This window comes from Anomaloglossus baeobatrachus, chromosome 9, assembly GCF_048569485.1.
Source record: "Anomaloglossus baeobatrachus isolate aAnoBae1 chromosome 9, aAnoBae1.hap1, whole genome shotgun sequence".
NCBI lineage: Eukaryota > Metazoa > Chordata > Amphibia > Anura > Aromobatidae > Anomaloglossus > Anomaloglossus baeobatrachus.
Genome location: NC_134361.1, coordinates 49,020,325 through 49,043,494, shown reverse-complemented (window position 1 = coordinate 49,043,494; position 23,170 = coordinate 49,020,325). Strand labels below are relative to the sequence as shown.

General features: G+C 41.9%; 1 protein-coding gene across 1 annotated transcript in view; it reads right to left on the bottom strand.

Annotated features, from left to right (window-relative positions):
* Window positions 1–2,865: 2,865 nt before the first annotated feature.
* The window catches only part of SPRY3 (sprouty RTK signaling antagonist 3), a 39,031-nt gene continuing 18,726 nt past the window's right edge, over window positions 2,866–23,170 (bottom strand). Inside the window, exon 2 of the mRNA XM_075323690.1 lies at window positions 2,866–7,416. Coding sequence (XP_075179805.1) covers window positions 6,437–7,318 — 882 coding nt within the window. The 5' untranslated portion in view covers window positions 7,319–7,416 and the 3' untranslated portion in view covers window positions 2,866–6,436. The remainder of the gene's footprint in view (window positions 7,417–23,170) is intronic.

The following is a 23,170-nucleotide window of genomic DNA, read 5'->3' as shown; positions in this document are numbered from 1 at the left end:
AGAAGTCTTTCGGCCTGCCGGTTCATCGCCTGAAATGCGATGTGCCGACACGCTGGAATTCGACTCTCCACATGTTACAGCGACTGTGGCAGCACCGCCGAGCCCTGGTGCAATACATCATGACGTATAGCCTGGGCCAACGAGATGCAGAGGTGGGGCAGATCACCCTGATGGAGTGGTCTCAGATCAAGGACCTATGCACCCTTCTGCACAGTTTCGACATGGCGACGAATATGTTTAGCGCTGACAATGCCATTATCAGCATGACAATTCCAGTCATTTACATGCTGGAGCACACGCTAAACACTATTCGGAGTCAGGGGGTGGGCCAATAGGAAGGGGAGGAACTACAGGAGGATTCATATGCGCAAGGGACAACAACATCACCAAGGTCCAGACGTTCATCATCACCAACGCAGCAGGCATGGGACCATGGGGGACAGGGATCAACAAGGGCGCATAGTAGCAGGCGAAATGTTGAGGAAGGTGCAGGAAAACATGAAGAAATGGAGGACGAACTGTCCATGGACATGGAAGACTCAGCGGATGAGGGAGACCTTGGTCAAATTTCAGTTGAAAGAGTTTGGTTGGAGATGTCAGAGGAAGAAAGAACGGGTAGCACCTCTATGCCACAAACACAGCGTGGACTTGGTCCGCATGGCTGCGCAAGACACATGAGCGCCTTCTTGTTGCACTACCTCCAACATGACCCTCCTATTGTCAAAATTAGAAGTGATGATGACTACTGGATTGCCACACTATTAGATCCCCGGTACAAGTCCAAATTTTGTGACATAATTCCAGCCATAGAAAGGGACGCACGTATGTAGGAGTATCAGCAGAAGCTGTTACTCGATCTTAGCTCGGCTTTTCCACCAAACAACCGTGCAGGTGCAGGGAGTGAATCTCCCAGTTGTAACTTGACAAACATGGGACGGTCTCGTCATCTTCAGCAGTCTACCCGTACCAGTAGGACTGTATCTGGTGCTGGTAACAGCAATTTTATGGAATCTTTTCATAATTTTTTTAGACCCTCCTTTGCAAGGCCACCAGAGACAACAAGTCTGACACATAGTCAACGGCTGGAGAGGATGATACAGGAGTATCTCCAAATGAACATCGATGCCATGACTTTGCAAATGGAGCCTTGCTCATTTTGGGCTTCAAATCTAGAAAAATGGCCAGAGCTCTCCAGTTACGCCTTAGAGATTTTGTCGTGTCCAGCTGCCAGCGTTGTCTCTGAACGTGTCTTCAGTGCTGCTGGGTGTGTGCTGACAGATAAGCGCACGCGTCTGTCCAGTGACAATGTGGACAGACTAACGTTCATCAAAATGAACAAGTCATGGATCCAGAAGGAATTTACTACCCCTGTGTCATCCTGGGGAGAGTAAATGCTTGTGGATTTGGAATGTGCTTGATGCAAATTTAGCTGTGAAGTGTACAACTAGGGCACAAGTGCTGCCACTGAATGAGTGGGTGTGTGTGGGGCCCAATTTTTGGAAAAAAGGGAGACTACGCTTGGAGTAACCCTTGCTTACATTGTTTTTAAAAGAAGCCAAGATGAACAAGTCATGGTTCAGCAAAGACTTTGCTACCTACCCCGGTGTCATCCTGGGGACGGTTAAGAATGGCGTATTTTTGAATGTGCTTGATGCAAATCTAGCTGTGAAGTGTACAACTGGGGCACAAGTGCTGCCACTGAAGGGGTGTCTGTGTGGCCCAATTTTTGGAAAAAAGGGAGACTCCGCTTGGAGTCACCTTGCGGTGTTTTACATGATTTTAGAAGGGCATGCCATGCCTATATCTGTGTCTCGTCCTCTTTTTCCTCGTAACACTGTTTTGTTTTCACATGAGAATTTGTCCTTGTCACTTTCCCATGTGTTTGTGTTGTGTTGTGAGTTGTTTGTCACCTTTTGGACACCTTTGAGGGTGTTTTCTAGGTGTTTTTATGTGTTTTTGAATGCCTGCCATTGTTTCCTATGCAGTTCGAGTTCGGTTCGTCGAACGTTCGACGAACCGAACTCGAACGGGACCTCCGTTCGGCGAACCGACCTCGAGCCGAACCGCGACCGGTTCGCTCATCTCTAATTGCTACTCCTGAGTCTAACCACCTTGGATAGAATGGAAAACTCATTAACTTTTTTCATTTCTTTTTTTGTTCTTCTTTATTTTAGTTTTTTAGGTATTGCAACTCATGGTCTTAACCACCTTGGATGGAATGGAAAACCCATTAATTTTGTTTTCGTTTTTTGGTTTTTCTTTGTTTTCGTTTTTTAAGGTATTGCAACCCATGGCTCTAACCACCTTGAATGGAATGGAAAACACATTAACTTTTTTGCTTTTCTTTGTTTTTGTTTTTTTAGGTATAAACTGCAGGAAATTGTTGTCATTTGTTCCTAACAATTAAAATAAAAATAAAATAAAAAATTGTGAGATACTAAATGAGTAAATAAGGAACTAGACTTTAATTTGGGAAAATTCAGTAAGTGGCAATAGACCATGCATGACATCCTTGTCACTGTAATAATTCAATGTTAACATATACTATATATATATTATATATAATTTTATTCTCTCACAAAAGCAGAGAACAGAACATATATATATGAGCTCTCCCCAGGAAACAAGATAAAAATTGCATAATATATTCCAAAATATTTCTTTTCTACAAAAATGAACCACATTTTGTAAGGGTTGGTTGAGCTTATTTTATAACATTGCCTTCCCAGTAATTTTTTATTTTTTTAATGTATATGGTATCTGTATCGTCCTCCTTCATGCTTTACAAACTGATTACTTGGGTACCAGGCATGCAACCAAGACCTACTTTTACAAGGTCCAGTTATTCAATAAAGCATACACTGATTCTCATAAATAATTTTAATGCTAATATTCAATGTTTATAAAAAAAGATCAAAAATATATATTTTCTTAGACATTTTACATACATCTTTTTCTTGTTACGAATTATTAGTTATATTGGAATCATTGAATGACCTTCATGTTGACTTTCTGGGGAAAGTCCTATTTATCTGATTTTTTTGCAGGTAGAGTAAATGCTCTTCCTTAAAGCTTACAAACATTGAGGCAAAAAAATTGTTTTTGCAGCCTTCAGGTCTAATCACTTTTATATGAACACTGTTTAGTATACATATTACAAACACAAGTTTTGGTCCCCCTGCATCAAAATTAAAGAAGTTTTCCACTCTGTGTGTAAAGTTTTAAAAACTTCATCCTTATAAAAAAAAGTAATGTCACTGGGATCTGTTCTTCATTCCAGGACAGGAAGTGATAACATCCCAACCACCAGTCATGTGACTCTCTTCACCCAATCAGTGGCCTCAGCTTTCAGGTCATTTGGGAAAGATGACATCACTTCCTATCCAAAGGAGGAAGTCAGATCAGTTCCAAAATAGTAATATCATTGGGATCTGTTCTTCATTCTAGGACAGGAAGTGATAACATTCCAACCACCGGTCATGTGATTCTCTTCACCCAATCAGTGGCCTCAGCTTTCAGGTCACTTGGGAAAGTGATGACATCACTTCCTATCCAAAGGAGGAATTTGGATCTGTTCCAAATTAGTAATATCATTGGGATCTGTTCTTTATTCCAGGACAGGAAGTGATGTCATTCCAACCACCAGTCATGTGACTCTCTTCACCCAATCAGTGGCCTCAGCTTTCATGTCACTTTGTGGAAGTAATGTTATTACTTCCTATCCAAAGGAGGAAGTCAGATCAGCAGCACTGGAATGAAGAGCTGAATCTTGTGATATTTATTTTTTTATCTCTTTTATAAGGAAGGCTTTCCATTTTCAACTTAAAAAAAAGAGTGGAAAACCCCTTTAAATCACCAGATTTGGCAACTATATGCTGTAGCCACCACCAGAGAGCACTTATATACGGCATTCTAGAATACTGTATATACGAGCTCAGACCGCTCTGTAGAATGTAAAAAACACGTAAAAAAACACCAGCTGTCCGGTACGATGGGCGTCGCTAGTCTCCGGTCCGAGGGGGCATCACTGCTCTCTGGTCCGGCGCCTCCTCTCTGCAGCAATTGCAGTTCTCCTTCTTCTGAGGCTTGTATGGAAGACGTATCCTATATCATCCATACAGGCCTCCATTGTGGTCCTGCATAGGCACACTTTGATCTGCTCTGATGAGGGCAGATCAAAGTATTGTAATGCGCAGTCAGGAGGAAAGGTAAAAGACCGCCCATGCATGCGCACTACAATACTTTGATCTGACTTCTGCAGGGCACATCAAAGTGCACCTGAGCAGGACCACAATGCCAGTCTGTTTGAATGACATAGGACACATCACCCATACTGGGCTGGGTAAAAGGAGTGAGGAGGAGCCAGACCGGAAAAAGGAGGCACAGGACCAGAGAGCAGTGACGCCCATCGGACTGGACCACCCCTAGGTGAGTATTATAAAAGTGTTTTTTTACGTTCTACAAAGCAGCCATGGCCAAATTTGATGACAGGTTCCCTTTAAATTACCATGGTATCCAATGGTGATTTCTGTTTATTTCAATAGACTGCAGGTGGACCAAGAGAAACTCAATAACATCAATGATATCAATTATATATGGATGCCTCCATTGTGTGTAGCAGCAGGTAAGATGAACTATGGGATATAAGATATGTCGCCATCCATACCAACCAAACAGATATCAACTTTAACTGATGTAGTATAATCAGAGTGATCTCTTTGTTACTATGAATTACATTTTTTTTTACTGGTACCATTTTATTGAATATTTTATAGACTCTGCCTGTTTGACCTCGCGGGAGATGAAGACCACTAAAGTAGAAAACCAAACTCTGAACCAAATCTGTACTCTTCAGCCTTTAATAGACAAATACCAATGGGCTTGTGTAGGATTATTCCATTTTTTTATTTTTCATTAGGGTGAGCTTATGATTTCAAATTTACCCAAGACTCCTTGGGCCAAAAAAAAAAAAATAAAGGTTTTCATGAGACTGATGAGATCATAACGACTTCTTGAGACTATTACTAAAAGTCAGACGTATAGAAACGATCTACCAAAATGTTGGTGTCGTCATTATGCTTATGGATTTATTGGCTACCTAGCTCCTGACTCCCTGATTTTTTCATTAGATATATATTTATATATATTTATATATTTTATTTAAACCTTGGTCACTTTGAGAAATTTTGCATGTAGCACTCCAAAATACATGGACAATCAGTAGATATAAGCACCTTTATATGTATATATACTTTTTTTTTTTTGCAGAATCTTTGCAAAGTGCAATATACAGTGAATGAGGCTTCAGCATGTACAAGTTGGTATTCTGGTAATTAGTATGTCGTTTGGTCCTTTTTTTTTAGAAGGAACCGGTATATCATTTAAAAAATAAAAAGAATTAAAAATAAAATGCCCAACTCAATGGAAGCCGATGCAATATAATATCAATTTCAATCTAAAGTTGTCTGTGCAGATAAATCCACTGCTGAAAAAAGACCTGCAAAACACTACCATTAAGGTTTCTATGCAATGGAGATTTCATTCTTAGCTTTAAATGCCACCTGAGATGAAATGGCAACAAATATGAACAACTATACCAATATAGGGAGTGGTGAAGAAACATAACCAATCCATGCAAAATATATCTCTTTGGTTTACATCATATTATCATATATGATAAAATGCATTTGCCCACTTGTTACGTTTTGCTAAAAGCTTCCTTTTTGAATAAAATAAAAAAAAATCACTAAAGAAAATCAAAAACAGAAATGTAGCTCCCTAGTTTGGATGGTAGGTGTTCTAGGTATGGTTTATAACCAGGCGTTAATTCTACGTCAACCAGGCATCTTCTGAAGATTCATCTCGTTTTTCCCTGTTTGAGTCATGTTGACAATTTTTCCCTAATGTCTATACTGTTCTACAAATTACAGTTCTTCTTGCAATTGCTATGTCTGCTATAATAAAGTGCACACAGTTTCATGTTTATCATATCACAGGCTTTCAAAGTCAACCTTGAGTTCCTAGTTGCGTTATTCGGCACTGCCAACAAGATCGAAGGACATATCATCGTAAGTCCAATTAGTTTTCTAAGCTGTCAATACCGTCTTATTTTTTTGTAACAGTTTTTAAATAGCAAATCTTCAATTTCCTTCAAATAATTTCCACCATGAGAACCATGTTCTATCATATTAACTGATGATGAGGTGGCAGAGGTATCTCCAAAAGTGGTCATAGCATTTAAGTTTTTGAGTTGTACAGTTCTTGTTCTTTTTTTGTTTTCTCTCTTGGGATTACATTCAAGCTAAAACGTTCGTACATTCCTCGATTGCAAGTGGGGTCTTGGTAAGGCTTTCACTGACTCTGACACCATGTGTTTCAGAGAAGAGGATCCAGGGAAATAGTGAAGGTGGATTCATTCCACAATGGCCCTCTTAGGTCATACCGGTTTATCGAAAGGCCTTGGAAATGGTGTGCCACTAGATGAGGATATTTTTCTGCAGACCGTGTTGGTGTGATTTTCACAACGACAGCCTGGTCTTTTTATTTTATCATAGCCCTTCTGGCAGAGGGTCAGGCAGCCTTTAATAGGGGGATAGCAGCATAGACAGGGCATGAAGAAAGAAAGGAAGCTCATGACTGCCCAACGAGCACAACAGGAGCCTTGGTTGCAAGAACAGGGATTATCAGCACAATTGTCCTCTTCATCCTCATCGTTAGAGGAACAGTGGTAGAAGATGCCTTTGATACAACAAAGACAAGTTCCATAATCTAATACATTTTCGGCAGAGCACAAACAGCGCTGGTCACAAATCCAACAAGAAGGAAGTTTTCGAACTTGCGTACACTCATCACAAATGCAGCGCCCACATTCTTCACAGATAAAGAGGTGGCCCATATATCTGTCAGACTTTTCCATTAATCCTTTGATAAACTGATCTTGCTTTAGGTCTCCATCCTTGGGTTGTGTCCTCATAAGGGAATGCCTTGAATGAGATGGAGTTATCCCAGTTAGTAGTCTTTGATCTGAAGCTGTGGTGCTTCGAGACACTGAGCTTATTGTACTGGAATGGCTTAAATCATGGGTAAGATGTTGCGGTTGATGTTGATGACTTTGGCTACGATGAAGATCCTGATGGTTGTAAGAAACCAGGTGATCATTAGGCCACTCTTGCTTTGCGGCATGTTGAGAAAGTGAAGGATTTGACCAAGTTTGCATGAATGAGACAGTAGGTCGTTCCACATAATCGTTGTTGGCCCTGATGGAACGGATTTGGTCTATTGAAAGGACCTGTTGGATGTCCACAGTAGGACTCTCCATGATATTTAAAAATATTTCTTGTAGCTATGTGACAGTAGACCTTCTTTGGCTGTTAATGGTTTTATGTAGTGTTGTCCATCAAGGTACATCTGAAGATCCTGGAAAATAAAAATAATATGCTTATTTTTTTTTTGCCCATATTCATTCTATTTCAGATAATAGCTACATAATGCAGTACACACTATATGGCATGTTCATCTTTACAAACTCCAAATTCCTTTGAAAAACCCAAATAAACCAATTAGTTATACTACAATGTATGGCGTCTTGAGTTTTTCCATCCACAGGTTTTACCATAAATGTAAGATAGTTGGGGTCTAATTCCCAGGACTCACAACTACTCGAAAAACAAGAGTCCCTCACCCTTGGTCTACCAGTTTCCATAACTATCATTAGCTTGGCTAAAACATATAGTCTCCAACCTCAGCCAGGATTTGAACAAGCCTAGTTAAATGAGAGTCAGGCCACATACGGTATGTTCTCCCATTAGTTGCATTTCCTAGAACACCCACCTATCAAACATTTATGGTATCTAGTTTGGACATGCTTTAAATTTAAGAAGGCACAAGTCTTTGAAAAGAGTTTTCTTATTTGTAAAAAAATGTAGTGCATTGTAGACAACTGTAATATTTTGTGGTTCAATTCCTTGAAATTTTCCAGATGTGAAATGTTACGGTTCTGATACACAGTGAATATCTATGCACCCATTTTATCTCACAATATAAACAATGGCTATTCTAAATCCTTTAACATAGATCATGATTAATCTCTTATCTTTGACCTTGCTGTACGAGGATTAATACAAGTTGGATTTTTAAGGCACCCATTTCTATTTTGGCATCAATTTCCCTTAAAATAAACCTTTATGTTTCATGACTAGCTACATATTTATTATGTCTTTGGACACTTTCAGTCCAACTAGGAAGCGTGGCTTCACCAAAAAGAGGGTTTGCTTTTTGGAAAGGGTTGTGGCCTCACATATGATGACACTGTGGTCCAGAAATGTGACACAATTCTGGCGCAAATTTCTGGCACTAAGTAAGACAACTTATATGGGGTGTTAACTTTAGGCTATCGGTTAAGGAAGAAAAACCAGTAACCACTAGGCGCTGCTGAATAGATGATGGTAGGAGTACAGTCACCTGTACAGTGCTGAAACACGTAACTGCAATAAAGGCACCTGATGAAGGCACCTGTATGATGCTGAACCGCTTAGCCACTATAAAGGCATATGATGAAAGCACCTGCATGGTGCTGAAATGCATAGACTCAAAAAAGAGCAACTGATGAAGGCACCTGCATGGGGCTGAAACGCATAGCAACAATAAAGGCACCTGTATGGTGTTGAAATGTGTAGACACAATAAAAGCAACTAATGAAGGCATCTATACAGTGCTGAAACGCGTATCCACAATAAAGGCATGTGATGAAGGTCCCTTTAAGGTGCTGAAATGGATAGCAACAATAAAGGTACATGATGAAGGCACCTTTATGGTGCTGAAACACGTAGCCACAATAAAGACACCTGTATGGTGCTGAAACGCTTAGCCACAATAAAGTGACACTACCTCTACGTATAAGCCATCATAATTCTAGTGGTTCCTTGTTTATATTCTACACCCTACATAATTTCTTGCTGTTACAATCATGTATACTTAGCACAAGGAGAAGCAGCAGCTGGTCCACTCCTTGCAAGCTTTTGGACAGAATCGTACCTGTTATATCTTGCTAATGTGAGCATTTCCGTTTACTTTCAGAAGTACTTAATATACCCAAAATCTGTAAACTTGAAAACCTATCTGTTCAAGCATGACTACATTCTCCAATGACCTCAACGCCTCACCACCGCTGGAACTGCCGCCTCCCCACTGTCTGTTACCATTATCCTATAGAATGTAAGCCCGCAGGGGCAGGACCCTCTCCCCTTTGTACCAGTATGTCTACTATAACTTGTATATGTATTCTGTATGAAACCCCTTCTCATGTACAGCACCATGGAATCAATGGTGCTCTATAAATAATAATAATAATTAATAATAATAATAAAAAACTATGGAGCACCGCTTTCTTGTCCTTTTAAGGCTTATGCTCAACAGTCTAAAATTATATTAGATTTCTCAAACAACGTGAACCACTATGATAAATTTGGTGCATTTGAAAACTTTCTGGTATTAGTGTCTACTGTCTAAGAATTGAGATTGATAAATAGGTCCCACTTTTGAAAAAATTTTATACTTTTTTTTGGAAGGAGAATGGAAAAAGAAACAGCAATTGCGCATTTTTTGGGACTGTTTTTTATTGTTACTGTTCACGACGTAGAATAAATGACATGGTCACTTTTTCTGCAGGTCAGTATGATTACATCAATATGAAATTTATATCTATTTTTAAGTTCTATAGTTTATATAAACACCTTTAAAAAGTATTTGTTTTTGTGCTGACCTAGGCCTCATTCACACGTCATTTGTGAGCAGATATTCATCAGTATTTGGATGCCAAAACCAGGAGTGTCTCCAAAACACAGAACAGGTGTCAATCTTTTAATTTGTTTTTCGCTGTAAGTTCCACTCCTGACATTGGCGCACAAACACTGATGAAAAAATACTGACGTGAGTGAGGCCTTATTCTAAGAGCTAGAACTTGACAAAGCTGTGCGTGGATTTTTTTTCTGGCAAAGCTGACCATGTGGTTAGCCCCTTACTAACCAAAGAAATACTGGTACGCCCAAAGTTGTGTCCCTGCCTTTGATGCGGGCTCGCATGCCGAGCCCACATTATTCCCTGCACATGTTGGCTAATTTGATCAGCCATCATCTGTTGCTAAGAGCTGTGGGTGGATGGTAGATTTGCCAGCGGCTGTTAACCAGTCTAAATCCACGAGATTTAGCATGCGTAGCCAGTGTCGGACTGGCTAACGGAGGAATCTCCAGTAATACCAGGCCTGGCCGCGGTTACCTGCACTGAACTTTGGAGCTCTCACCTGAGCTCTGAAGTGCAGCCTGGACTGAACCACGAGCGCCGAGTGATTGATTTCTCGGCGATTGCGGTTCAGTTCATGATAGCTGCAGACAGCAATCTGGAGCTGTCACCTGAGCTCCGGATTGCAGCCCGGCCTGTCTGCAGCTGTCATGAACTGAACCGCAATCGCCGGTAAATCAATCACTCAGCGCTCGCGGTTCAGTCCTGCAAACCCCGAGTTCATTCCAGGCTGCACTCCAGAGCTCAGGTGAGAGCTCTGGAGTTCAGTGCAGGTAACCGCGGCCAGGCCTGGTATTACTGGAGATTCTTCCGGTAGCTAGTCCGACGCTGTGCGTAGCGCATCATTCCCCGCACCCATCAGCGGCCCTATGACGTGATCACGGAGCGCCAATGGGTTGTCATGACAGCTAGGAGTCAGCTGATGACCCTGGTGTCTGTCATGATGAACATCCTGTGAACACCGGCTGCGAGAGACCTTCATGGGAGACAGTGATGATGCTGATGCTGAAGCACAGCTCTATACAGCACAAGAGATCGGATGATGACACCTTCAAGTCTCCTATGGGGACTAGTATATACAATAAAAAGTAAAAAAAAGTTTTTAAAATTTGAAAAAAAAAAGAACACAAGTTTTTTCATCCCCCTTTTTGCCCCATTGAGGAAAAAAAAAAAAAGATTGGTAAACGGTAAATTAAAAACGCCTGAATTACTTTTTTTGGGCCGCCACCACAACAATACAATAAAATACAATAAGAGGTTATCATCACGTTATATCTACCCAAAAATGATATCAGTAGAAACATCAGCTCAGGGCGCAAAAAATAAGCCATCACAAAGACCCAGATCCCGAAAAAGAAAAATGTTTCTGTTTTCGGAAAATGGTGCCAAAAGCGAACATTTTTAGCTTTACAAACTTTTGTATTTTTTGTTACCACTTAAAAAAAAAACTATACATGTTTGTTATCTACCTACTCGTACTGACCTGGATAAATGTCACTGTGAGGTTGGTTTTACCATACAGTGAACATGGTAAATAAAAAAATAAAATAATTGTGGAATTACACTCTTTTTTTTGCAATTTCACCGCACTTGGAATTTTTTTCCATTTTCCAGTACACTATATGGTGTCATTCAAAAGTACAACTCGTCCAGCAAAAAAACAAGCCATTTTGATGGAGAAATAAAAAAGTTATGGCTCTTGGAAGAAAAGGAGGAAAAAACGTCAACGAAAAACAGAAAATCGTAAGGTGGCAAAGGGGTTAAATAACGTAAAAATGTTATAGCTTGGATCACTATGGCTGTGGCAATATCAACTTTGTGGCCTTTTTATATAAGTAGTTTTTTTCACAGGGAAAAAGTTATTTTTTGGGTCTTTTTCTGTATTTTTTTAAGGAAGAACTTTTTTGTATTTTTAATATTTTTATATATGATATTTAATATTTTTTATATTTCTTTCAGCTCCGCTATGCAACATGATCCTTTTTAGATCACTCATGAAGTACAGTTAGGGCCGCTTTACACGCTACGACATCGCTAAAGCGATGTTGTTGGGGTCACGGAATTTGTGACGCACATCCGGCCGCGTTAGCGATGTCGTTGCATGTGACACCTATGAGCAATTTTGAATCGTTGCAAGAACGTTCAAAATCACTAATCGGTGACATGGGGGTCCATTCCCAATTATCGTTGCAGCTGCAGGTACGATGTTGTTCGTCGTTCCTGCGGCAACACACATCGCTATGTGTGACACCGCAGGAACGAGGAACCTCACCTTACCTGCGTCCGCCGGCAATGAGGAAGGAAGGAGGTTGGCGGGATGTTACGTCCCGCTCATCTCCGCCCCTCCGCTTCTATTGGCCGGCCGCTTAGTGACGTCGCGGTGCGTCGCTATGACACCGTACGCTCCTCCCCCTTGAGGGAGGGATTGTTCGGCAGTCACAGCGATGTCGCTGAACAGGTATGTGCGTGTGACGCTGCCGTAGAGATAATGTTCGCTACGGCAGCGATCACCACATATCGTCCGTACGACGGGGGCGGGTGCTATCGCGCTCGACATCGCCAACAAATGCTAGTGATGTTGCAGCGTGTAACGTGGCCCTTACAATACCTCTACATTACTACTATATGTGTAATACCTCTAAGGACGTAATTACGTGACCCGTCTGCATCTGTATAATTTGGTCTGTAATACTGTCAGAATTCCTGGTCCAACTAAGGATCTCCTCACCCAAACTAAAGTGGGCTTTACACACTGCGATATCGGTCCCGATATCGCTAGTGTGGGTACCCGCCCCCATCTGTTGCGCGACACGGGCAAATCGCTGCCCGTGCCGCACAACATCACCCAGACCCATCACACATACTTACCTGCCTAGCGACGTCGCTATGACCAGCGAACCGCCTCCTTTCTAAGGGGGCGGTCCGTGCGGAGTCACAGCGACGTCACTGAGCGGCCGCCCAATAGAAGTGGAGGGGCGGAGATGAGCGGGACGTAACATCCCGCCCACCTCCTTCTTTCTGCATTGTGGCCGGGAGGCAGGTAAGGAGAGCTTCCTCGTTCCTGCGGTGTCCAACGGAGTGATGTGTGCTGCCGCAGGAACGAGGAACAACCTCGTTACTGCTGCAGTAACGATATTTGAGAATGGACCCCCATGTCACCGATAAGCGATTTTGCACGTTTTTGCAACGATGCAAAATCGCTCATCGGTGTCACACGCAACGGCATCGCTAATGCGGCCAGATGTGCGTCACCAATTCCGTGACCCCAACGAGTTCGCATTAGAAATGTCGTAGCGTGTAAAGCCCCCTTAAGAGCCTTTCAAGCACATATAATGCTCATAGATCAGGATTAGAAAATGCAGAGGAAGAAGACAAGTAATTGCCAACATTAAATAGATAATGGAAAAGGCCAAAGAATATTCAAGGAGTTCTATTTTTGCTTCATTGACTACAGCAAAGACTTTGCCTGTGTTAATCACCAGAAACTTTGGAATACCATGACGGATATGGGTGTGCCAAACCATCTGATCAGCCTCATTAGGAGCCTTTACATCAACCAAGAAGGAACAGTCCGAACGGAACATGGTGAAACGGCATGGTTCAAAGTAGAGAGCAGTGTCAGACAAGAATGGATCCTGTCACCATTTCTCTTGAATTTATATGCCAAAGCTATTTTCAGGAAGGCTGAACTTGCCGAAAAAGAAGGAATCAAAATTACTAGTCAAATAATCAACAATCTAAAATACGCAGACGATACAACATTGATAGCAACAGAATGAAGGACTTAAGGAGTGTCAAGATAGAAAGCTCAAAGATGGGACTGCTACCCAATTCAAAGAAGAAAATGATATTGACTACTGCCAAGTATGACTGGGACACATTTGAGATCGACGGCAACAAACTGGAAGTTGGAAAGGTCTTCAACATACTCGGATCAATGATCCCTCAAGATGTAGCGATGACACCTGAGGTCAATAGGAGAATAGCTCTGGGCAAGTCAACAATGAAGTCACTGAAAAAGTTCCTCAAATTGAAGAACATTTCACTGGTTGCAAAGACTTTTCTGTAGTAACATCTAGATGCGGAACCTAGACAATAAAAGAATAAGACAGAAGAAAAATAAATGCCTTCAAAATTTGGCCCTGGAGAAGGAAGTTATCAATATCAAGGATAGCAAGAAAAACAATCATCAATTTTGGAAAAAATCAAGCCAGACATGACACTTGAAACAAGGATCACCAAGCTACGACTTGCCTACTTTGGACATATTATACGAAGAGAGCAATCACTGGAGGACATCATGGTTGGAAAAATAGAATCAACAAGATTAAGAGGAAGACCAGCAACCCGATGGCTTGATACTATCAAGATAATGGCGGAGAAGACCCTGGTGGACCTATCTAGGCTGCACAAGATTGATCTTCCTATGGAGCATTCATCCATCAAGTTGCCATGGCTTGAAATTGAGCTGAAAAGATCAGGTTTAAGAGATCTGCAGATGATTCAGGAATTGCATCCATACCAAGAGCCATATAATATGGTCTCTATACAGTGAATAAAGCCTTAGTGTAATGATAACTAGTATCCTCTGGCAGATGTACTAAGATGGCAGACCTAGGGGCCATTGTTGCCATTGTTAAGCCTCCAGCTGTAATAGCTATCCACTGGCATACTGCAATTATAGCATGAGTGGTAGCTGATGGGGTACAGAGGTAGTCCCTTCTGTCTATCAAATAGCTTAATAGCCAGGATCACTTGTTGGGAAACAGATAAAGAGAATTTAACAATGGGCAGTTATAGAGTGAATGGTTTTACTAAACAATAACTATCACCAAAAATGTTGCCAAATGCTCTAATGACCCCTTAAATGACCTTTCTACCAAAATTTGGGTCCAAACTTCCTGATTGCGGGATCACAAAATTCAGAGCGGAATCCAAGACAGCTCTGACTGTAAATACACGAGGACTTGTGTTATTACAAAATCTATTTGACCTAATCCAATGATGCCACACCTTTTACGAAACATTTAACGATCAGTAACCGCTCTAATGATGTAACCTATAGATAAATGTTTAGTAAAGAATGTGTCAGCGTTGGGTTTAGGTCAAAGCGTGAGGTCTGATATTTTCATTGTGAAGGAGGGTTGTGGGATCCTGCTCTGCATGCCCACAACACAGAAGTTTGGATCCAACTTTTGCAAGGAAGTCTGGTCGTTTAGGGAGGCAATAGGTTAGGGACACATGACTGAATAATATATATTATTTAGTAAAGTCATCAGTCTAAAGGCCACTTTACACGCAACGACATTGCTAACGAGATGTCGTTGGGGGTCACGGGATTCATGACGCACATCCGGCCTCGTTAGCGACGTCATTGCATGTGAAACGCAGGAACGACCATATCGTTGATCGGTCACACGTCGTTCTAATCTCAAATATCGTTGCTGCTGCAGGACGCAGGTTGTTCGTCGTTCCTGCGGCAGCACACATCGCTATGTGTGACACCGCAGGAACGAGGAACAACATCATACCTGCGGCCGCCATCAATGAGGAAGGAAGGAGGTGGGCAGGATGTTACGTCCCACTCATCTCCGCCCCTCCGCTTCTATTGGACGCCTGCCATGTGATGTCACTGTGATGCCGCACGAACCGCCCCCCTTAGAAAGGAGGCGGTTTGCCAGCCAGAGCGACGTCGCAGGGCAGGTAAGTCTGTGTGACGGGTGTAAGCGATGTTGAGCGCCACGGGCAGCGATTTGCCCGTGTCGCACAACCGAAATCGCAGTGTGTAAAGTACCCTTAAGGCTACTCATTGTTTTCTTAAGGTGAGTCTGTCATGACCCTAAATGCTATAGAAATGCATTGGTTGGTGCTAATTCAAATTAATAGACAACTATGCTATACATAGCCCTTTTGCAGGGGTATGTCCTTCTTGTAAATGAATGGCATATCCACTGAATAGATCAATTAGTGGGACCCTTATCCACTAAACATATAAATGTATGAGAAGGGTATACACTATTAAGTTCTCCAATATTCTTCAGTGTAAGAGGAGAAAAAGGGGTTAAACCCACGCAATCCGCCAAATAAGATGTAGAGATGTTGATAGATTAATCACTCTTTTATTCCATAGGTCTACGTGTTTCAAGGTACAGAGATCTCTTCCTCAGGACCAGAAAATCAACATTCCAACACAGAATTATTTGGCAAAGTTGGCAAACTTGATTTTCAAATGATCCACTCATTTCTACTAAGGAGGTATTATTATTACTAGTGATGAGAGTGCATTACCATGCTAGGGTACTCGGTACCCGTAACCAGCAGTTAGGTGCTCGGATGGGCGCAACTCAAGTACCCGAGTATAATGGAAGTCAAAGTGGAACTCTTACTGAAAATTGTTTGAGTTCCTTACTGACTTCCATTATACTCGGATGTTCGAGTCACGCCCATCCGAGCATTCAACTGCTGGTTATGAGTACCGAGAACCCAAGCTCATCAATAGTAATAATGAGACTCCTTAGTACAAACGAGCAGATTGTTTGAAAATTGAGATAACCAACTTCACCAGATTTTTTCAAAAGATGCAGTTGGACGCTCAGATGGGCATTACTCGAATATCGGAGTATAATGGAAGTCAATAGGGAACTTGAGCATTTTTCTGGAAGCGTTCCACCATGACTTCGATTATACTCGGGTATTTGAGTCGCACCCATCCGAGCATTCGACTGCTGGTTATGAGTACCGACTACCCAAGCATGGTAGTGCTTGCTCATCACTAGTTATGACTACCGAGCGCCCGAACATTGTAGTGCTTTTCTCATCATTAGTTTTGAGTACCGAGCACCCAAGCATGGTAGTGCCCGCTTATCACTAGTTACGGGTACTGAGCACCCGAGCATGATAGTGCTCACTGATCACTAGTTATGAGTACTGAGCATCTGAGTTGGTAGTGCTCGCTCATCACTAGTTACGAGTACTAAACACCCGAGCATAGTAGTGCTCGCTCATCACTAATTATGAGTACCGAGCATCCAAGCATTCTATTGACCGCATATCACTAGTTACAAGTACCGAGCCCCCGAGCACGGTAGTGCCCATTCATCACTAGTTACGAGTACCAAGCACCTGAGCATTGTAGTGCCCGCCCATCACTAGTTACAAGTACTGACCACCCGAGCATGGTAGTGCTCGCTCATCACTAGTTATGAATACCGAGCACCTGAGCATGGTGGTGCTTGCTCATCACTAGTTACAAGTACTGAGCACCCGAGCATGGTAGTGCTCTCTCATCACTAGTTACGAGTATCCAGCACCCAAGCATGGTAGTACCCGCTCATCACTAGTCATGAGTACAGAGCACCCAAGCATGATAGTGCTCACTCATCACTAGTTACGAATACAAAGCCCCCAAGCATGGTAGTGCCCGCTCATCACTAGTTACGAGTACTGAGCGCCAAGCATGCTAGTTCCCGCTTATCGCTAGTTACTAGTACTGAGCACTTGACTACCTGAGTACCTGAGTACTAGTGCCCACTTATCGCTAATTACGAGTACCGAGTACCCAAGTATGGAATTACTCTCTCATCACTAGTTACGAGTACTGAACCCCGAGCATGGTAGTGCCCACTTATCGCTAGCTACTAGTACCAAGCACCCGAGCATGGTAGTGCTTGCTCATGACTAGTTATGAGTACAGAGCACCCGAGCATGGTAGTGCCCGCTCATCACTAGTTACGAGTACTAAGCACCCAAGCATGGTAGTGCCTTGTTCGTGTGCTGGTGACCTGCACCATTGTCCTAAGTAGGGGTGATTTCCATATACCATACACCATATACCCTGTGAGTGCATATGCACAGAAGTTGCCAAAGAGTTATCTTTGATCCATTTTTGCCAAGAAATTTTAAAAATTGTTCAAAGCCTAGAAAAATAAATTTCCAAGCCAGCGTATTAAGATATATTTGATCTCAAAGAACTAAAGATTATCTTTGCAGGACATTCATTGTGACTGGTATATTTCAATAATATTTCGTTAATACAAACCCTGATTATATTGTGTATTAAAAATCACTCAGTGAAAGTTTTAACTTAACTCCGACCACAGGGGAAATACATGACCTTATCTATACTGCAGTCTGCTTGGAGAAAACCACTTTATTCCTTATTACTGTGGCTCTAATTGCTTTTCCAGGCATTACTCCCCGGAGAGGCTTCCAGGAGACACAAGTGAAGTAAGTGATGTGTTGTACTGTGCTGTACGCCATTTACACCACACAATCTAATGCATAAGTCAAATATTCTTGCCTTTCATTATAGAATATTTTAATGGTTGGGATATATCTCTCTTCGTTTAAAAAGAAACCTTGTATGGTACAAATGTACTATTAGCAATTAGCCATCACCTACAATTACTTTCGTTAGATTTATTGATATGGGACTAGTACTGCTGAATTTAAAGAAAATTTTTGTAGATACAATTTTTTTACTTTGACCGTAAAAAAAAAATATATATTGTGCCTAAAACATTAGTGTATGCCCTCATCATCTCCTGCATCGACTATTGCAACCTCCTGCTCTCTTGCACCCCTCCAATCTATCCTAAACTCTGCGGCCCTTTTAATCCACCTCTCCCCTCGCTATTCCCCAGCCTTGCCACTCTGCCAATCCCTTCACTGGCTTCCCATTGCCCAACAACTAGCATGACATACAAAGCCATCCACAACCTGTCTCCTCCTTACATCTGTGACCTAGTCTCCCGGTACCTACCTACACGTAACCTCAGATCCTCACAAGATCTCCTTCTCTGCTCCTCTCTTATCTCCTCTTTCCACAATTGCCTACAAAATTTCTCCTGTGCCTCCCCCATACTCTGGAACGCTCTACCTCAGCATATCAGACTCTCCCCTACCGTGGAAAGCTTCAAGAGGAACCTGAAGACCCACCTCTTCCAACAAGCCTACAACCTACAATAGCCCTCAGTCCAGTGCACCATTGCGCAATCAGCTCTGTCCTCACCTATTGTACCATCACCCATTCCCTATAGACTGTGAGTCCTCGCGGGCAGGGTCCTCTCTCCTCCTATACCAGTCTGTTTTGTATTGGTAATGAATGATTGTTGTACGTATACCCTCTTTCACTTGTAAAGTGCCATGGAATAAATGGCGCTATAATAATAAATAATAATATTGAAGGTGGTGTCTCATGTTAACATTCCCTTTATAGAAGCAAGGGCCCAAAATCAACCAGTTCAGATCCCCGTCAAGTTAGAAATGAGGCAAGCTACAGAAGGCTATACATTCAAATAAATGGATAAATGGCCAAAGAAAGGCCAAGTGTGACAGATAGAGACACTCGTTGTTACTAATTCTTCGCGTTGACTCCTCGTGGGTGGTCCCTAAAAAGTGATCCAACTTACTGGCACCTCTATCTCCTAATAGGGTGTAAGGAAAGGACTTATCTGCATAAGACAACCCCTTAACTCCAAATGTAGATATCACAATGAACAATTTTGGTGTCAGTAAAATTTAACTCCTTCATGTCCTTGCCATTTTCCATTTTTGTTTTTTTTTTTCTCCCCCTTTTTCCAAGAACAATAACTTTTTAATTCCGGCATTATAACCGTATGAAGACTTGGTTTATTTTTGTGGGTCAAGTTGCACTTTTGAATGAAAACATTTATCTTCCCATATATTATACTAGAAAACGGGGAAAAAATCCAAGTGCGGTAAAATTGCCAAAAAAAAGTGTAATTTCATGATTGTTTTTTTGGTTTTCTATTTACCACATTTACTATATGGTAAAACTGCCTCAGTTCGAGTACATAGATGCCAAAGTCCTCTTTAAATTTAAGCGGTGAAACAAAATTCAGAAATTTGTAAAAAAAAAAAATTTGCTTTTGGCGCCATTTTCCAAGAACTGTGACATTTTTATTTTTTGGGATCTAGGGCTAAGTAATGGCTTATTTTTTGGACCCTAAGTTGACATTTTTACTGATACCATATTTGGGTAGATGCAATGTTTTGATCGTATATTTTGATAGATTTGGCTTTTCTGAAAGAGGCAATACTAAATATGTGGGTTATTTTTCGTTTTATTTTGAAAGGGCGTGATTTTATCTTTTTTAATTTTTTTGAAAAACTTTTTTTCACTTTTTAATGTATTCACTAGTCCCTTTAGGCGACTTGAAGCCGTGATCATCTGATCACTTGTGCTGTACAGAACAGGGCACTAACCTCAGCATCAGGACCGACCAGAACTACTCTGTAAAGTAAAAATGATGATCTCCTCTGAATGTTGGAGAGTATCTACCGTTCGTCATCTGACCCCTGGCTGTCATGACAAGACAACCCATTGCCACCTCGCGATCATGTCATGACGCTGCCGATGGGAGCGGGGAATGATGCGCTCCTGGTAGGCGTGTGCTAAATCCCGCTGTCAGAGACTGACACAGGATTTAACTGGTTACCAGTCACGGGTGGAACTCTGATCCACCCACCACAGATGTTAAAGGCACATGTCCACTGATCAGGCTAGGCCACGTGCAGGGAAAGATGTGGGCTCAGCCTGTGGGCCAGCATCAAAGGCAGGGAGTTGACAGATGATGTAAATATACATCAAAGGTCGTGAAGGTAGTAAAAGAGTTTTTATGAAGAATTTTGAGGATTTTTTATTACAAAATATCAAAAATGTATTGGAGAGCTTTTAAGTCTGCTAAAGTAACATTCTAGGTCATTTTCAAAAACTTTCTAAACTGGAAAACGTAGATTAAAGTAAAGGCCACTTTACATGCAGCGACGTTGCTGCCGATCGCACCCGCCCCCGTCGTTTGTGCGTCACGGGCAAATCGCTGCCTGTGGCATACAAAATTGCTAGTACCCATCACACGGACTTACCTTTCTAGTGACGTTGCTGTGGCCGGCGAAATGCCTCCTTTCTAAGGGGGCGGTTCGTGCATCGTCACAGCGACGTCACACGGCAGGTGTCCAATGGAAGCGGAGGGCCGGAGAGCAGCCGCAGGAAAGTCACGCCCCCTCGTTGCCGGAGGACGCAGGTACGGTGTTGTTCGTCGTTCCTGGGGTGTCAAACGTAGCGATGTGTGCTGCCTCAGAAACGACAAACAACCTGCATCCAAAAGCAGCAACGATATTTGGGAAAGGAACGACGTGTCAACGATCAACGATTAGGTGAGTATTTTGCATCGTTAGCAGTCGCTCGTACGTGTAACACGCAACGATGTTGCTAACGAGGCCGGATGTGCATCACGAATTCCGTGACCCCAACAACATCTCGTTAGCAATGTCATTGCATGTAAAGCAGCCTTAAGCCAAACAGCAGAGCAGTAGGCACTACAGATGATCGAATCTCTTGAAATTTGAACATAGCAGGTTCTGCAAAATTTTGCGGATAATTTAATTTGCAACAAAAATATTTGCTGTGAATCTCAGGTTCTCCAATTGCTTTGAAAAGACATGTGTATCACTCCAACGTCTCTAACTTCTCCAAGGTCTTCTAGGGCTGCATTGAACACTTTTCAAGTATTTAACACAAACACATCCTTAGTAATATTAAAGTGACCTCCACATATATATCGGTATGGGTACATGGATGGTAACCGTTCTTCACTGATGAGCTGTCACACACTGTCTGTATGGTTTAATCAGAGGTTGGGGGGCTTTTGCTTCTATTTTTACTGCTAAGTTGTGACCAGTGACATACTCTCACCAAAACGATTCACCTCAAAATAGTTTCTGCACTGTATTCCCTGCCTTGGCTTTTATAGGGGCTATGATACAGCAGGCTATACTATTTGACATACTATACTATGTGATGGCTGTGCTATACTAAGTGATATGATAGCTGTACAGTATTATCAGGAAGCCTGCCCAGTCGTGCTCAAGGCCTTATTTGGCTGATAAAATCTTCTGCATCTTGCGCCATTAGCGTAAATTGAATTGCAATTTTTTTAAAGTCACAAATGCAGCAAATTTGCTAAAATTCCACACAAATTTGTACTTATCTTCATCTACTAATGTGGATGGAGAGGGAGACTTAAGCAGCTTCAACCTAATCATGGTGAAGAATAGAGCAACCTTTCACCAATTGGTAGCCACAAAAAGGAATGAATGGAGCATAGGTCAATCATGGTGACCATTGCTCCATTCTGACAGGGGAAAAAGTGCCCCATTTTGCTGATTGGTGCAGGTCCCAGGAATCAGACTCCCACCGATCAACAAGTCAACACCTATCCTGTGGATGGGTGATAATTAGTTTTGACTGGATAACTCTTTTTAGTTGTTGCAGAGCAAGGAAGGAAAAGATCATAGAATCATAGAATGGTAGAGTTAGAAGGGACCTCAAGGGCTATCAGGTCCAACCCCCTGCGAGTGATGGCTTTCCTAAATCATCCCACCTATATGTTAATCCAGTTTCCACGTGAAGATTTCCATTGATAGAGAGCTCACCATCTCCTGTGATAGCCTGTTCCACTCCCTGATTGCCCTCACTGTCAGAAAGTTTTCCTATTGTCTAATCTGAATCTCCTTCCTTTAAGTTGCATCCCATTGCTTTTTGTACTTCCTTGTGCTAATGAAAATAGGGTGCTGTAGTTGCCTCTGTACTGTTACTACCTTTCAGATATTTGTAGATCGCTATTAAGTCTCCTCTCAGCCTTCTCAATTTCAAAGTAAACATCCCTAGTTCTTTTAGCCGCTCTTCAGATGACATGGTTTGCAGACCTTCTACCATCTTGGTTGCTCTTCTCTGGACTTGCTCCAATATATCGATGTCTTTCTTGAATTGGGGCACCCAGAACTGTACACAGTGTTCCAGGTGGGGTCTGACCAGGGCAGAGTATAGGGGAATAATTACCTCTCTTGATCTAGATTCAATGCTTATTTTGATACAGAATTTTGTTGGCCTTTTTAGCTGCAGCTCCACATTGTTGGCTCATGTTGAATCTGGGATCCACTATTATGTCCTTTTCCCCGGTGCTATCACCTAGTTCTATTCCTCCCATAATATATCTGCTTTTTACATTTCTTTTACCTAGATGTAGAATTTTGCATTTGTCCCTGTTAAACACCATTCTGTTCTCCTCGGCCCATTGTTCGAGTGTGTCTAGATCATTTTGAATATGCTCTCTTTCCTCTCTAGTGTTGGCTACTCCTCCTATCTTAGTATCATCTATGAATTTTATGAGTTTCCCAGTAATTCCGTTGTCCAGATCATTTATAATGATATTAAACAGCACTAGGCCCAGGACAGAGCCTTGCTTACAGTTATTCGGCCAAAAAACCCCGCTAACTTACTGTTTAGATATGTGAGGCTATATATTGGCTGTTTTAACAATTAGCCTGGATATTTATCAGGTGGTCTATAGCA